At 52.0% G+C, this 18,241-nt stretch overlaps 1 protein-coding gene across 4 annotated transcripts in view; it reads left to right on the top strand.

Moving 5' to 3' along the window:
- The window catches only part of MALT1 (MALT1 paracaspase), a 183,583-nt gene extending 167,319 nt beyond the window's left edge, over positions 1–16,264 (top strand). For all 4 annotated transcript variants that reach the window (XM_063959446.1, XM_063959435.1, XM_063959428.1 and 1 more), the window contains 4 exons: positions 218–367; positions 9,929–10,086; positions 11,747–11,872; positions 13,571–16,264. In XM_063959446.1, the coding sequence (XP_063815516.1) occupies positions 218–367; positions 9,929–10,086; positions 11,747–11,872; positions 13,571–14,020 (884 nt within the window). In that variant the 3' untranslated portion in view covers positions 14,021–16,264. The remainder of the gene's footprint in view (positions 1–217; positions 368–9,928; positions 10,087–11,746; positions 11,873–13,570) is intronic.
- Positions 16,265–18,241: the final 1,977 nt, after the last annotated feature.

Below are 18,241 nucleotides of genomic sequence, written 5' to 3'. Positions count from 1 at the left end.
TACTCCATGCTGCTGTGAACATTCTGTTGATCTGATTGGCTGCATGTTGTTCTTCCCCTGCCCAGAATGACCTGCCTTCTCATATATTTTCTATAAAGACTAAAGACACATCTTTATTTATTTATTTTTAATTTGGTATAATGTGTGCCAGAACAGGCAACATATGAAGCATGGTTGATTGCAAACACCCGTAATAATATTATGCCGCTGTCCGCAGACATGGGACGATGCCTGCTCACACAAGGAATGCAAGCTCTTGAGATTCGCAGCAGCTTATCAGCTAGAAGGGCACTGACAGACCCCATACAGCAGATGGCCTGCTTCCCTGAATCTCTGGCACGAAACCTGCAATGGGCAAAGGCAAATGGTAAGTTGTCTAACGTATATCAATGTATGATTGTTTTTATAGAGTCACAGTTTCTAGTTTCGTAATGGTTAATGTATCAAACCTTCTAAAGAGTGGAGAGAAGTGGACAGGGGAGAAGTTGCAATGTTACTTATGTTTGCTGGAAAAGCCGCCAATGATCTACAGCAGTGGTTCCCAGTCTTGGTCCTGAAGTACCGCCAACAGTTCATGTTTTCCAGGTCTCCTCACAGGATTGCAAGTGAAATAATTTGCTCCGCCTGTGGGTCTTTTAAAATGTTTCATTGAGTAATGACTTCACCTGTTCAACTGCTAGGTGACCTGGAAAACATGACCTGTTGGGGTACTCGAGGACCGAGGTTGGGAAGCATTGATTTACAGTATCGGCAGTAGACAGGGTTGGACTGGCCCACAGGGGTACAGGGGAACCACCGGTGGGCCCTACTTACTGGGGCCCCACCCCCTCCCCTAGGGATCAGGTTCCAGACTCTGCTGTTACTAATATAGCACATTATCTTGCATACACTACAGTATTTATTGTATATATTTATCTAGAGGACCAACTCATGCAAAATGGTTAGGCAAACCAATGTGGCAGCTGGCGCACCCCCTCTAGAGATTGGCCACACCCCTAAACATGGGTTCCTACCACTGCATTCCCCCGGTGGGCCCTACATGCCCCAGTCCGATACTGGCAGTAGATGCCTGGGAACCAGATGTTGGATGCAAGGTGCACAAGTCTAGATGTGAATGGGCCGCTGCATATTCCAATGATGCATACATAAGGAAGATCCTGTTGAACCTGCATGCTGGGTGCAGTAGTGCGTCAGTGTTTGCGACGATCTCAGCACCGCACATTCTGTTAGTCTTCTGGACTGGTTTGCACTGATTGGAAGTGGCAGCGTTGTATAGAATGACAGAGACACTTGGAGAGCAGCAGAATTTACGAAGAGGACGGATGAATAAATATTTACTCAAACAGGGGGTCAGAGAAAGAAGACCGCAGGGAGCAGGGCTGGCGCTATGCGGTTAGCAGTGCAGGTAGATGTCGAGACGGAACGGCTCCTTCCCCACTCTGCCGAGAGGCGGCTATCCACTGTTAGCTGCACTGCCACTACTGTCATGCTGTGGAGGCAGATGTACTAAGCCACAGAGATAAAGTGGAGAGAGATAAACTACCAGCCAATCAGCTTGTGTCATTTTTCAAAATAAGCCTGTAAGCCTGTACCAGTGTCAGACACTTAGGTGGAGTCTTTTGAAAAAAGGTGAAGGACTCCGATGTCACAGGGAGAGCCGTTCTCGCCACCGCTGTCCCGGTGACTGACATTTTAATACATAGTGGAGATTATTTTGTTGAGGAAGAAAAAACCCCACTCCATTACTGACCACAAGTCCGCCGATGCAGCGATTGTTACAACATAGGCCCCATATTATGCTATGTTAAACAACAGATACAATTTCTCACTAGGGGGTAAATGTATGAAGTAGTGATACGAGTGGAGAAGTGATCCAGTGGTGAAGTTGCCCATGGCAACCAATCAGCTGCTCTGTATAATTTTATAGTATGCAAATTGTAAATGTTACTTTAATGCTGATTGGTTGCCATGGGCAACTTCTCCACTGGCTCACTTCTCCACTCTTATCACTGCTTAGTACATTTACTCCTAAATTCTATAAAATAAATAAATTTTTGGAAGCTGAAAGTTTATTTTTCTAATTAGTCACAGGACAGCACAGGATAGCAATTAGTCACGCAATAGCAGGATTAGTTAAAAAACGGTCAAAGTTGTACTGTATATCAACTAATCCTGTTATCCTGTGATAACTTGACTAATCCATATTGCAAAGTTTCTAAACACTATTTTTCACAGAAAAAAAGGCTCCTTAAAATAAACATTATGGGGCCCATTTATCAACGAGTGATAAAACTCGTTATGTATGATAAATGGTGCTCCATCCAATCAGCTCCCAACTGTCATTTTTTAAACACATGACCGTTAGGAGCCCTCCCGCAGCCAAACCCTAACTGCCCCCTCAGGCAGCCTAACCATCGCCACCTCCTGCAGCCTAACCCCCCTGTGCCTAACCTCTCCCCCCAGCAAAACTCTAAATGTCCCGTCCCACTGCCTATCCATAAACGTGCCCCCCCCCCCGAAACCTAACCCTCCCCCTAGTGCCTAACCCACCCCCCAGCCTGACTCTAACCCTCCTCCTAGTGCCTAACCCCCTCCATCAGTCAGACACTAAACCTTCCCCTAGTGCCTAACCCTAACCCCCCATCAGCCTGACACCAACTCTCCCCCTAGTGCCTAACCCTAAGCACCCATCAGCCTGACACTAACCCTCCGCCTAGTGCCTAGCCCTAACCCCCCCAGCCTGACTCTGACCCTCCTCCTAGTGCCTAACCGTAACCCCCCATCAGCCCAACACTAACCCTCCCCCTAGTGCCTAGCCCTAATCCCCCCCCAGCCTGACTCTAACCCTCCTCCTAGTGCCTAACCCTAACCCCCCATCAGCCCATCACTAACCCTACTCCTAGTGCCTAACCCTAATCCTCCCCAGCCTGACTATAAACCTCCTCCTAGTGCCTAACCCTAACCCCCCATCAGCCTGAAACTAACCCTCCCCCTAGTGCCTAACCCTAACCCCCCCATCAGCCTGAAACTAACCCTCCCGCTAGTGCCTAACCCTAACCCCCCCATCAGCCTGACACTAACCCTCCTCCTAGTGCCTAACCCCCCCATCAGCCTGACACTAACCCTCCTCCTAGTGCCTAACCCCCCCCCATCAGCCTGACGCCAACCCTAACCCCCCATCAGCCTGACACCAATCCTAACCCCCCCATCAGCCTGACACTAACCCTCCCCCTAGTGCCTAGCCCTAAGCCCCCATCAGCCTGAAACTAACTCTCCCCCTAGTGCCTAACCCCCCCATCAGCCTGACACCAACCCTAACCCCCCCATCAGCCTGACACTAACCCTCCCCCTAGTGCCTAACCCCCCATCAGCCTGACTCTAACCCTCCCCCTAGTGTCTAACCCCCCCCCCATCAGCCTGACACTAACCCTCCCCCTAGTGCCTAACCCTAACCCCCCATCAGCCTGACACTAACCCTCCCCCTAGTGCCTAGCCCTAAGCCCCCATCAGCCTGAAACTAACTCTCCTCCTAGTGCCTAACCCTAACCCCCCATCAGCATGACACTAACCCTCCGCCTAGTGCCTAACCCTAACCCCCCCATCAGCCTGACACTAACCCTCCCCCTAGTGCCTAACCCTACCCCTCCCATCAGCCTGACACTAACCCTCCCCCTAGTGCATAACCCTAACCCCCCATCAGCCTGACACTAACCCTCCCCCTAGTGCCTAACCCACCCCCCCATCAGCCTGACACTAACCCTCCCCCTAGTGCCTAACCCTAACCCCCCCATCAGCCTGACACCAACCCTCCCCCTAGTGCCTAACCCTAACCCCCCCATCAGCCTGACACTAACCCTCCCCCTAGTGCCTAACCCCCCCATCAGCCTGACACCAACCCTCCTCCTAGTGCCTAACACAAATTCCCCCCATCAGCCTGACTCTAACCCTCCTCCTAGTGCCTAACCCTAACCCCCCATCAGCCTGACACTAACCCTTCCCCTAGTGCCTAACCCTAACCCCCATCAGCCTAACAATGACCCTCCGCCTAGTGCCTAGCCCTAACCCCGTCCATCAGTCAGACACTAAACCTTTCCCTAGTGCCTAACCCTAACCCCCCATCAGCCTAACTCTAACCCTCCCCTAGTGCCTAACCCTAAGCCCCCATCAGCCTGACACTAACCCTCCGCCTAGTGCCTAGCCCTAACCCCCTCCATCAGTCAGACACTAAACCTTCCCCTAGTGCCTAACCCTAACCCCCCATCAGCCTGGCACTAACCCTCCCCCTAGTGCCTAACCCTAACCCCCCCATCAGCCCGACACTAACCCTCCCCCTAGTGCCTAACCCTAACCCCCCCATCAGCCTGACACTAACCCTCCCCCTAGTGCCTAACCCTAACCCCCCATCAGCCTGACTCTAACCCTCCCCCTAGTGCCTATCCCTAACCCCCCCATCAGCCTGACACTAACCCTCCCCCTAGTGCCTAACCCTAACCCCCATCAGCCTGAAACTAACCCTCTCCCTAGTGCCTAACCCTACCCCTCCCATTAGCCTGACTCTAACCCTCCCCCTAGTGCCTAACCCTAACCCCCCATCAGCCTGACACTAACCCTCCCCCTAGTGCCTAACCCTAACCCCCCATCAGCCTGACACTAACCCTCCTCCTAGTGCCTAACCCTAACCTCCCCCATCAGCCTGACACTAACCCTCCTCCTAGTGCCTAACCCCCCCCATCAGCCTGACACTAACCCTCCCCCTAGTGCCTAACCCTAACCCCCCATCAGCCTGAAACTAACCCTCTCCCTAGTGCCTAACCCTACCCCTCCCATTAGCCTGACTCTAACCCTCCCCCTAGTGCCTAACCCTAACCCCCCATCAGCCTAATACTAACCCTCCTCCTAGTGCCTAACCCCCCCATCAGCCTGACACTAACCCTCCTCCTAGTGCCTAACCCTAACTCCCCCCATCAGCCTGACACTAACCCTCCCTCTAGTGCCTAGCCCTACCCCTCCCATCAGCCTGACTCTAACCCTTCCCCTAGTGCCTAACCCTAACCCCCCCATCAGCCTGACTCTAACCCTCCTCCTAGTCCCTAACCCCCCCATCAGCCTGACACTAACCCTCCTCCTAGTGCCTAACCCTAACCCCCCATCAGCCTGACTCTAACCCTCCTCCTAGTGCCTAACCCTAACCCCCCATCAGCCTGACACTAACCCTCCCCCTAGTGCCTAACCCTAACCCCCCCATCAGCCTGACACCAACCCTCCTCCTAGTGCCTAACACTAACTCCCCCCATCAGCCTAACCCTAACCCTCCCCCTAGTGCCTAACCCTAACCCCCCATCAGCCTGACTCTAACCCTCCCCCTAGTGCCTAACCCTAACCCCCCCATCAGCCTGACACCAACCCTCCTCCTAGTGCCTAACACTAACTCCCCCCATCAGCCTAACCCTAACCCTCCCCCTAGTGCCTAACCCCCCATCAGCCTGACTCTAACCCTCCTCCTAGTGCCTAACCCTAACCCCCCATCAGCCTGACACTAACCCTCCCCCTAGTGCCTAACCCTAACCCCCCATCAGCCTGAAACTAACCCTCTCCCTAGTGCCTAACCCTACCCCTCCCATTAGCCTGACTCTAACCCTCCCCCTAGTGCCTAACCCTAACCCCCCATCAGCCTGACACTAACCCTCCTCCTAGTGCCTAACCCCCCCATCAGCCTGACACTAACCCTCCTCCTAGTGCCTAACCCTAACTCCCCCCATCAGCCTGACACTAACCCTCCGCCTAGTGCCTAGCCCTACCCCTCCCATCAGCCTGACTCTAACCCTCCCCCTAGTGCCTAACCCTAACCCCCCATCAGCCTGACTCTAACCCTCCTCCTAGTGCCTAACCCTAACCCCCCCATCAGCCTGACACTAACCCTCCCCCTAGTGCCTAACCCTAACCCCCCATCAGCCTGACTCTAACCCTCCTCCTAGTGCCTAACCCTAACCCCCCATCAGCCTGACACCAACCCTCCCCCTAGTGCCTAACCCTAACCCCCCCCATCAGCCTGACACCAACCCTCCTCCTAGTGCCTAACCCTAACTCCCCCCATTAGCCTGACACTAACCCTCCCCCTAGTGCCTAACCCTAGCCCCCCCATCAGCCTGACTCTAACCCTCCTCCTAGTGCCTAACCCTAACCCCCCCCCCATCAGCCTGACACTAACCCTCCCCCTAGTGCCTAACCCTAACCCCCCATCAGCCTGACTCTAACCCTCCTCCTAGTGCCTAACCCTAACCCCCCATCAGCCTGACACTAACCCTCCCCCTAGTGCCTAACCCTAACCCCCCATCAGCCTGACATTAACCCCCCATCAGCCTGACACTAACCCTCCCCCTAGTGCCTAACCCCCCATCAGCCTGACTCTAACCCTCCTCCTAGTGCCTAACCCTAACCCCCCCATCAGCCTGACTCTAACCCTCCTCCTAGTGCCTAACCCTAACCCCCCATCAGCCTGAAACTAACCCTCCCCCTAGTGCCTAACCCTAACCCCCCATCAGCCTGAAACTAACCCTCCCCCTAGTGCCTAACCCTAACCCCCCATCAGCCTGAAACTAACCCTCCCCCTAGTGCCTAACCCTAACCCCCCATCAGCCTGACACTATCCCCCCCCTAGTGCCTAACCCTAACCCCCCATCAGCCTGACACTATCCCTCCCCCTAGTGCCTAACCCTAACCCCCTCCATCAGTCAGACACTATCCCCCCCCCCTAGTGCCTAACCCTAACCCCCCATCAGCCTGACATTAACCCCCCCATCAGCCTGACACTAACCCTCCCCCTAGTGCCTAACCCCCCATCAGCCTGACACTATCCCTCCCCCTAGTGCCTAACCCTAACCCCCCATCAGCCTGACACTAACCCTCCTCCTAGTGCCTAACCCTAACTCCCCCCATCAGCCTGACACTAATCCTCCCCCTAGTGCCTAGCCCTACCCCTCCCATCAGCCTGACTCTAACCCTTCCCCTAGTGCCTAACCCTAACCCCCCCATCAGCCTGACTCTAACCCTCCTCCTAGTCCCTAACCCCCCCATCAGCCTGACACTAACCCTCCTCCTAGTGCCTAACCCTAACCCCCCATCAGCCTGACTCTAACCCTCCTCCTAGTGCCTAACCCTAACCCCCCATCAGCCTGACACTAACCCTCCCCCTAGTGCCTAACCCTAACCCCCACATCAGCCTGACACCAACCCTCCTCCTAGTGCCTAACACTAACTCCCCCCATCAGCCTAACCCTAACCCTCCCCCTAGTGCCTAACCCTAACCCCCCATTAGCCTGACTCTAACCCTCCTCCTAGTGCCTAACCCTAACCCCCCATCAGCCTGAAACTAACCCTCTCCCTAGTGCCTAACCCTACCCCTCCCATTAGCCTGACTCTAACCCTCCCCCTAGTGCCTAACCCTAACCCCCCATCAGCCTGACACTAACCCTCCTCCTAGTGCCTAACCCCCCCATCAGCCTGACACTAACCCTCCTCCTAGTGCCTAACCCTAACTCCCCCCATCAGCCTGACACTAACCCTCCGCCTAGTGCCTAGCCCTACCCCTCCCATCAGCCTGACTCTAACCCTCCCCCTAGTGCCTAACCCTAACCCCCCATCAGCCTGACTCTAACCCTCCTCCTAGTGCCTAACCCTAACCCCCCCATCAGCCTGACACTAACCCTCCCCCTAGTGCCTAACCCTAACCCCCCATCAGCCTGACTCTAACCCTCCTCCTAGTGCCTAACCCTAACCCCCCATCAGCCTGACACCAACCCTCCCCCTAGTGCCTAACCCTAACCCCCCCATCAGCCTGACACCAACCCTCCTCCTAGTGCCTAACCCTAACTCCCCCCATTAGCCTGACACTAACCCTCCCCCTAGTGCCTAACCCTAACCCCCCCATCAGCCTGACTCTAACCCTCCTCCTAGTGCCTAACCCTAACCCCCCCCCCCATCAGCCTGACACTAACCCTCCCCCTAGTGCCTAGCCCTAACCCCCCATCAGCCTGACTCTAACCCTCCTCCTAGTGCCTAACCCTAACCCCCCATCAGCCTGACACTAACCCTCCCCCTAGTGCCTAACCCTAACCCCACATCAGCCTGACATTAACCCCCCCATCAGCCTGACACTAACCCTCCCCCTAGTGCCTAACCCCCCATCAGCCTGACTCTAACCCTCCCACTAGTGCCTAACCCTAACCCCCCCATCAGCCTGACTCTAACCCTCCTCCTAGTGCCTAACCCTAACCCCCCATCAGCCTGAAACTAACCCTCCCCCTAGTGCCTAACCCTAACCCCCCATTAGCCTGAAACTAACCCTCCCCCTAGTGCCTAACCCTAACCCCCCATCAGCCTGAAACTAACCCTCCCCCTAGTGCCTAACCCTAACCCCCCATCAGCCTGACACTATCCCCCCCCTAGTGCCTAACCCTAACCCCCCATCAGCCTGACACTATCCCCCCCCCTAGTGCCTAACCCTAACCCCCCATCAGCCTGACACTATCCCTCCCCCTAGTGCCTAACCCTAACCCCCCATCAGCCTGACACTATCCCCCCCCCTAGTGCCTAACCCTAACCCCCCATCAGCCTGACACTATCCCTCCCCCTAGTGCCTAACCCTAACCCCCCCATCAGCCTGACACTATCCCTCCCCCTAGTGCCTAACCCTAACCCCCATCAGCCTGAAACTAACCCTCTCCCTAGTGCCTAACCCTAACCCCCCATCAGCCTGAAACTAACCCTCCCCCTAGTGCCTAACCCTAACCCCCCATCAGCCTGACACTATCCCCCCCCCCCCTAGTGCCTAACCCTAACCCCCCATCAGCCTGACACTACCCCCCCCCTAGTGCCTAACCCTAACCCCCCATCAGCCTGACACTATCCCTCCCCCTAGTGCCTAACCCTAACCCCCCATCAGCCTGACACTACCCCCCCCCTAGTGCCTAACCCTAACCCCCCATCAGCCTGACACTATCCCTCCCCCTAGTGCCTAACCCTAACCCCCCATCAGCCTGAAACTAACTCTCCCCCTAGTGCCTAACCCACCCCCCCATCAGCCTGACACTAACCCTCCCCCTAGTGCCTAACCCTAACCCCCCATCAGCCTGACACTAACCCTCCCCCTAGTGCCTAACCCTAACCCTAGTATTACCTTCATCAGAATCTCAACTGACGGAATAGTAAGTAAATCCCATACACCGGGGAAGGAGTTTGTAGACCATTTGCAGACAGCAACCGCCAATAGAAGCTGCTGCTTGCGCATTTTGTGTGCTGGTATTACACTGACCCCTTTACCAGCTTGAAATACAATTTTTTATAAGCAACATTGCATTCCGTCTATTCCCCACAGAGGTATGGATTGTTAGGTGGACATTCAATAGGTAGATACCATAGGGTAGACAGTCAAAAGGTCGACCGTGTCTAAAGGTCAACAGGGTCAGAAGGTCAACACAGAAAAGTAAACTTTATATTTTTTTTGTGTTATCTTGTGTTTTTAAACCTATTTTACCCAAATTTGATGAAATGCGTCCCCCTGCTGCTCGCGTTGCTCGCCGTGCTTCTGGCGTATTGGCTTGCTCCGCTCGCCACTAACTTACAGCAGGCCTCAGTCACAGCCCCAAGTGCTGGGAGCGAGCTGTCATTGCGGTTCCGGGCGAGTGCCCAGTCCCGGAAGTCTGGCAGCCAGCGCGACAATTCCATCCTGCAGTGAGGAATAGAGTCCACATTTACCAACATGCCCGACAATGGCCGCTAGGCAGCACAATAGCTTTGAGGCCAAACGCAGCATCTCGTAGATATGCCGTTGTGTTATTTTAGATAGCGTATTATAATATTAATATATCGGAGTATTAATTATTAGATGCATTAATATGAACAGAATGACTTTGTTCTCTCCCATCTCCAGAGCTCCCGGACAGTATGTGCATCGAGTTTGACTGCGGTGTAAAAATCAAGCTGGGATTCGCTGCAGAATTCTCCAACGTGATGATAATTTACACGCAGATTATAAGCACGCCCTCCAATATCATGGAGTGCAGAGCGAACGTCACCGACTTCCCGCTGGTAAGTACCTGTCCAGGGATGCGGGTGCAGGCAGGTTATGCCTAAACAGCGACCTCTGCATAAAATGTTATTCTCCCCAATATTTTTTCCACACACCTCTTGTCCTAAACTTCCCGTACCTGCCTCCTCCCTAAGGGTTATTTACACACGTCACTTCAAACGCCCCTTAATACCGCTACGCATCTCATTTTCCTTTTCATGGCTTCCACCTCCCCTTTCTGTGATTTCCTACACTGGCTCCCTGTCCCCCTCAGAATCCAGTTCGAACTTCTCAACCTCATACTTACCTCTCCACCCACCCTTCCTCTTGCTCTCTCTGCACCTACTCCAACTTCTGCCTCATCAGGGCTGGATCAAGGTGTGTGGGGTCCCCAGGGCAATTACCTTGTTGGGACCCCACCGATAAAATTGTCCATATGGTATGCTGTTGAGCTTAATAAAAAGTATAATTTGTAAATACTGCCAGCACCATAAACACATTGCATTGCCCCCAGTTCACTCTCATTATGGCACGCAGAAACCCTTGTTCACATATGCGGGTATAGTATGGTATGCCGGCGGCCGGGCTCCCGGCGACAAGCAAACCGGCGCCGGGAGCCCGACCACTGGCATACCGACAGCATGGCAAGCGCAAATGAGCCCCTTGCGGGCTCGCTGTGCTCGCCACACTGAGAGCACGGTAGCGCGCTACGCGCACCACGTTATTTATTCTCCCTCCAGGGGGGTCGTGGACCCCCACGAGGGAGAAAAATCTGTCGGTATGCCGGCTGTCGGGATTCCGGTGCCGGTATACTGTGCGCCGGGATCCCGACAGTCTGCAACCTGAAGACCACCCCACATATGCCATAATGCTCCTTTTGCTGGTGATGTGGAAACCCCCCCAGTGTGTGGCCCAGTCTGCCCTGTTGTTTATCTGGCACTGCGCCTCGCCTCTCCTCTGGTTACTTTCTCCCCTGACTGCTTTCAAGGTGTCTCCCGCAGCAGCCCCCTCCTCTGGAGCACACGTCCTCTCCAAATCCGACTTTCTTCCACTCTCTTCAGCTTTAAACTTTCCCTAATAACACAACTTTTTACTATAGCGTACCAGCCCTCCTTCTAACTCCTCTCTCACTCCCTCCTCCTTCCCACCTTCACCCTCGCACTGGTAACCCACTCCCTGTAGAATGCAAGCTCTTGGGCAAGGCCCTCTTCCCCTTCACTGTCCGTACCACCAATGCTCCTTGTCTTTTGTCCCCTTCTTCCCTTCAGTCACTGACACTGCCTGCTTGCACATATGCTCCAAAGTTGTACGGCCCCAAAAAGGGAGTGGTGCCGGGGAAGGGGTGTGGCCTTGCAACACATCCCCGTTTTCATCACTCTGGGGGCGTGCCCAGTATTCCCGGATATGCTGGGCAGCACCTAGAGACTCTCCCTGCACCATAATGTCACCCTACAGCACCTGGCTTCTAGTCACAAAATCAGGACAAAGTAAGTCCCTCCCATGTTCATCCTAAACCATGCCCTGATAGGCCCAAACTATGCTTCTCATGAAGCCACGCCTCTTTCTGATATTTGAATTGAGCAATATCGCCAACCGGCTACCTATTGGGAGGCGTACTGTACATGCACAAATACATTTATACATGTAAAACTATAATCCTGCGTCCTTGTACTTACCCAGGATTTATACGTGGACCCTAAAGAAACAAATAAAGGCACCCCAGAGGAAACGGGAAGCTTCCTGGTGTCTAAGGAGCTCCCTAAGCACTGTCTCTATACTCGGCTGAGTTCCTTGCAAACACTAAAGGTCTGTATGCAGATCACATTCGTTTGTGTAGCTCTGAGCATTAGTTAGACATTTCCGAGGTCACTGTATTAACAATAAATATGAAGATATTGTAAGGACTTCTGAAAGCCGTTTCTTTCCAGATGTCTAAGGAGGGAATTCAATTACCCGCCATAAATTACAGCTGGTGAAAACGAGAGGTAGCCTTGGGCTTTAACGCCCTATTCAATTGCACTCCCGGGTTCTCTTGATAGCCTTGTTAGCGCCCATTAAAGTATCTTGTTAATGGGCGTTGACAGGCGTTAACGCACAGAATTCGTGAAAATGTTACCGATTTGTGCGATAATAGGGTCATAGCACCCGTTAACCCTCAAGTCATCATGAAATTTTTTTCAACCTGAGGCAGGTGGAAGAAAAAAAATCCCAGATAACTCCTGGTTTCGGGGATAATTGGATAGCCCCGGGGGATCAATTCGCTCACGGTAATATACCACGACTAATTGATCTCCGTCCTAAGTGTACCTGTAGCATAACACCCACACCAGATGGATACACTAATATACTAGTATTTATTAATAATTCCTAGCTGATGTTCAGGTGAATTGCAAAAAATGTGTCGTTCAACTTCTGGCCTGATTACACATAGTAGCTGCTCCGCCACATAAAGGGGTGACTGTTTTTTTGTTGTCATTACAAATGTTGTTTACTAGAATTCCTAGTGTACCGATTATGGGGGGTTTTACGTACAAATCCAATGTTTGGGTACGTGTGCATGAGCAAGACCGGTAATCCGGTCTCTAGGTTTGACAAGAAGTAGGTCGACAGTGTCTAGGTCGACCACTATTGGTCTACAGTAACTAGGTCAACAGGGTTTCTAGGTTGACAGGGCCCCTATGTCGACAGGTCAAGAGGTCGACATGAGTTTTTCACGTTTTTTTTTCTTATTTTGAACTTGTTCATACTTTAGGATCCACGTGGACTACGATTGGGAATGGTAACCTGTGCAGAGTGCAGTGGCAACGGAGCGAGGCACCTTGCCCGAAGCATGGCGAGGCACCTTGCCCGAAGCATGGCGAGGCAAAGCGAGCCATGCGAGGGGACACGGTGCACTAATTGGGGTTCCCCGTCACTGTATGGCGAAAACACCAAAAAATATTTAAAAACTCATGTCGACCTTTTGACATGTCGACCTCGAGACCCTTTTGACCTAGTTACTGTCGACCAATAGTGGTCGACTTAGACACTGTCGACCTAAGTGTGGTCGACGTTCAATACCACTCCCAGCAAGACCTGTGCAGGACAGGTCCTGCGGTATTTCTTGCACCCCCCCTTAGCTGCAGCATCATTTAGCTGCTGCAGCATTAGGAGGGCGGTGGCCAGGTCCGTCAGATGCAGACTTCCTGGACCCGGCTGTCCAGATCTGACGGCCAATCTAAGTAATTGTCGGCTTGTGCAGACTGACTGTGGTGCTTCCCTGAAAACTCAGAATCAAGCCCCTACAATTTAAATAAAATATTGGTTACAAAACAGTTAATATATGCTGAAAAATGACGAAAAATGTTTTAAAATGATTTTAATATAAGATGAGTGCCGTTATAATAAAACAAAAATGGGCAGAGTTCTCTTTCGCCACCAAAGTATGTAATAAAGCATAACAGCGTAGTATTATAATAGAATATATATCTCATTAACTTTTTTATTTTTTTATTGTACATTAAGGAAAACTTAACCTTCTCAGTCTGTCTGACCTATATGTATGACGGAGTTGATGACATGGTGGATGAAAGAAAGAAGATTGACGTGGGAAAGCCGCTAATTGCTAAGTTGGACCTCCATTCCGGCCTCCGATCCTTCCACGCACAGTCCGGTCGTACACCTCACGCTCCCTGCCACAGTTCTGAGACGGCCTCGTCGGCTCTCCATACCCCTCATGTTTATACAAGCCCCCGTTATCCACAGTCACCGCTCAGTGTTCACCACCAGAACTTAGCCAGCAGCATGCAGCCAGAACACTATTGGCAGGACAGTTACTCAGGATTTCCTCATAGTGGCGGCCGGAGGTATTTCTCAGAACCAAAGTCACCGTATAGCAATGTGAGGACAACAAGGCATAAGAACGTGCCGGAGGAGAGTACGGAGGAGGAGACAGAGGAGAACTTTGCTCTATGATTGTGATGTGTAAAAACGAGTATCTGTAGTCACAGGTCTTTGTGCGTTGACCGGCGGCTCGTATTACTCTCGCCATTGGTATGGTCATGTTATCAGTATTCACAATGGATTTCAGTTTCTGAAGCACATACAGTATCTGTAGTATTATTGCTATTGTACATGAGATGAGAGAGGCCTGGTTCAGAGTTAGATGTAAATGGACACTTAGAGCCCGATTTAGAGTTGCATGCCAGGGCTGGCACAAGTACAGATGACAGTGGCGGTGTCTGGTCTCACAAGCGGAAAGCTGGCAGCAGACTGAATCCAGGCGGGTGCTCGCATAGATTTCCGATTGCTGGAATCGTCCACAATTGCACCCGCCTTACGTGCAACTCAGAATCATGGTCTTACATTGTCTTTTCAGTTCTGGGCATCAGACGAGTCATGAAATGAAGGGGTCTATTCATGAAGCAGTGAAAAAGTGGAGAAGTGAGCCAGTGGAGAAGTTGCCCATGGCAACCAATCAGCTGCTACGTATCATTTTATAGGATGCATGCTATAAATGTTTACCTAAACAATGATTGGTTGCCATGGGCCACTTCTCCACTGGCTCACTTCTCCACTTCTCCACTCTTTTCGCTGTTTCATAAATAACCCCTAAATCTGACGGGTCTGTAAAAGGACACGATGATGTCACACAGGGGCTAACTGGGAGCCAAATACCCTAATGACAATGTAATGTCTACTCATTAACGAGTCACTCACATAAGTGCTGTAGTTTCCAATGTATCCAAGAATCCTTAGCTTACCTACAGTGTACTCGGTACTGAGGATTAGTGTTTTGCCGTGGCTAGGTCGCAAACTCAATTGCTCGCGATCTGAGGACAAGTATATGTGGACATTCAGACACAGACAATAACAAACTTCCTACAGAAGTCACATACTGCAATAAGTATCCTCCTGTTATTAGTATCCTCCCAGCCACTTACACACAGATTCTGTTATACCTTCATAGAGTATGAACTAATAATCATACATAAGGTACACAAAACCCATCGTAGGGACAGTGGTACATTACATGCATACGCCTTCATTTGAGTTGTATATTTACTGTTATTAATGCAACAATCTTACACACAAAATATAACCCAGTGTAGCACAGATGGTACAACACATCATCAAGTTTACTCTGAACTATTTAACTTTTTTATATATCCTTATTTTATAAGTACCTTATGCGTGTGTTGGCAAGATGCATGATGGGGGTCATTCCGAGTTGACCACTAGCTGCCGTTGTTCGCAGCGCAGTGATCAGGCTAAAAATCTGCATTTCTGCGCATGCGTGTGCACCGCAATGCGCACGTGCGACGTACGGGTACACAGACCTTTGTGGTTTTGCACAGGTTCTAGCGAAGCTTTAGGTCGCACGGCACAGCGCAAGAAGATTGACAGGAAGGGGGTGTTTCTGGGTGTCAACTGACCGTTTTCAGGGAGTGTTTGTTAAAACACAGGCATGCTGGGAAAAAACGCAGGCGTGGCTGGGCGGACGCTGGGCTGGTGTGTGACCTCAAAAGCCAACCCTCCAACGTTAGAATCAACGCACACGAAGAGTAACTACAGGGCTGGTCTTGTTTTGCACAAAATGTTTTTGGAGGCGCTCTGCTGCACAGGCGTTCGCACTTCTGCAAAGCGAAAATACACTCCCCGGTGGGCGGCGACAATGCGTTTGCACGGCTGCTAAAAACTGCTAGCGATTGATCAACTCGGAATGACCCCCTATGTGCGATGTATCCCGTCACTCATCGCAAGCACAAGGGCGGTAATATCTGTCCTTTGCAATAGAAGGACTTCTGCGCTTGCGTCGAGTGACGCACGTGATGCGGGGGGAGTGGCGATTGGATCTCTCTGAAGGGGACAGGCGAAATTAAGCCCATAGGCTTAGATGGCGTTGCCCACTACATCCAAGCTCCACTGCATTCAAGCTTTGTGAAATGTTTTAAAAATGTATATCTATTATATAAATCCTATTCTACTATCACCAGTCATTTGTCAGATACACTCTCCAGCAGTGTGTATCCAGCACTCACCTTTCCTGCACACTTTTCATCTTCAATCTGCTGGGAATATGGGGGGTCATTCCGAGTTGATCGTAGCTGTGCTAAATTTAGCACAGCTACTATCATCTTTCCTGACATGTGGGGGGACGCCCAGCACAGGGCTAGCCCGCCCCGCATGTCAGTGCCGCCCCCCCCGCAGAAGTGCAAAGGCATCACACAGCGGTGATGCCTTTGCACTTAAGGAGTAGCTCCCGACCAGCGCAGCTTTAGCGTGCTGGCCGGGAGCTACTCCTCGCTCCCCGGCCCGCAGCGGCTGCGTTTGACGTCACGCAGCCGCTGCGGCCCGCCCCCCGTTCGGTCCGGCCACACCTGGGTTGGCCGGACCGCGCCTACGAAACGGCGGGCAAACGCCGCCGTTTCGCCCCCTACCGCCCATCGATCGCCTCTGCCTGTCAATCAGGCAGAGGCGATCGCTGTCCTGCTACGGCCTTCGGCCGCCCGGCATGCGCAGGCGCACTACGGCGCATGCGCAGCAGTGACCCGTTCGCTCTGCTGCGTTAAAACGCAGCGAGTGAACGGGTCGAAATGACCCCCATGGAGTCCTCTGTCTCCACCGTGCCCCATCTGGTCAGCATCAGCAATGATAAACAAGTAGTGGGACGGTCGTAAACAAAGGGCGACATAATCCTGGTCCTGCGTACATGACAAATCTGTAGGAGAAGCTAAGTACCAGATACATGCTACAGGAAAGTGTGTCTAGCAAATCACTTGTGATAGGATTGATATTTATAAAAGAGAAATCCAGAATGGTGCTCCATAATCCTGTCTACTTCCATTAAAACTTTGTCAGTTCCACTCGAACATTTATATATGTGTTGCAAATGATTTTGTCAGTTGTTATAATGAAGGGTTTGTGAGTTAAGGCTGCGATCATGGACAAAACATCTTAATTTTCATACCAAATTCTCTGACTTTATGGCCAGAGAACACGACTTCTGGGGCCACTGTAACTCTGGAGATGCTGCAACACTATTGGACGTACGATACCCTGACTCAGACATATACAGATGGAGCCTCGCTCATCTAGGCTTCTCTGCTGCACCTAGGTGCACCAAAGTTTATTAGCATAAGCCTTTCATCTTTTGTTCTCAGCTGCAATACAATACAGAGAGAACAATACAGCAGGGGATTAAGGGGGACATTTACTAAGCAGTGATAAGAGCGGAGAAGTGAGCCAGTGGAGAAGTTGTCCATGGCAACCAATCGGCACTGAAGTAACATCTATAATTTGCATACTATAAAATGATACAGAGCTGCTGATTGGTTGATGGGGAAATTTCTCCACTGGCTCACTTCTCCGCTCTTATAACTGCTTAGTAAATGTACCCCTAAGTCATTACAGCAGGGGATTAAGGGGGTCATTCTGACCCGATCGCATGCTGCATTTGTTCGCAGCGGTGCGATCGGGTCAGAACTGCAGCGCCGGTGCATGCCAGATGGCTGAAGGCCATTGTTGCCTAGCGATCGCCTCTGTTTGATTGACAGGCAGAGGCGGGAGGGGGCTGGATGGCAGCGTTAAGCCACCGTTTAGGGGGCGCAGTGTGGCTGGACCGTTGGGGGGGCGGGCCGTGGCGGCTGGTGATGTCACACGCAGCCACTGCGACCCGGGCAGCGAAGAGGTTCTCCTGGCCAGCCGCAGCAGCTGCGCTGGCCGGGAGTTACTCATGAAATGCAAAAGCATCGCCGCTTTGCGATGCTTTTGCACTCCTGGGGGGGGGGGGGGGCACTGACATACGGGGTGGACTAGCCCTGTGCTGGGTGTCCCCCCGCATGTCCGAATGCCTGATCGTAGCTGTGCTAAACTCGGAATGACCCCCTAAGTCCGACAGCACTGTCTCAGTTAAATCCTATTAAAGGGATAGATGAGCGGGGCTCTGTAAAAGTAACCGTTGCGTTTCATCGGGATGCAGTCAAACTTCTGCAGTTGGGATCCCGACAGTCAGAAGACCGATAGTGGGATCCCAATGTTCAGAATCCCAACAGATCCCGTCATTTTTTGTTTATTTTTTGCACGATATATGGAGGCGATCTGCAATCACAGTCTTAAGTTGGCTCCACACCTGTCAGGAGGATTGGACAGTGTCATGAAGCGGGGTTTTAGCCCTACATACCGGACCCGTTGCTG

This window comes from Pseudophryne corroboree, chromosome 1 (genome assembly GCF_028390025.1).
Source record: "Pseudophryne corroboree isolate aPseCor3 chromosome 1, aPseCor3.hap2, whole genome shotgun sequence".
Taxonomy (NCBI): domain Eukaryota; kingdom Metazoa; phylum Chordata; class Amphibia; order Anura; family Myobatrachidae; genus Pseudophryne; species Pseudophryne corroboree.
Note: the sequence above shows the minus strand (reverse complement) of the source record. Positions and strands in the feature narration are given on the sequence as shown.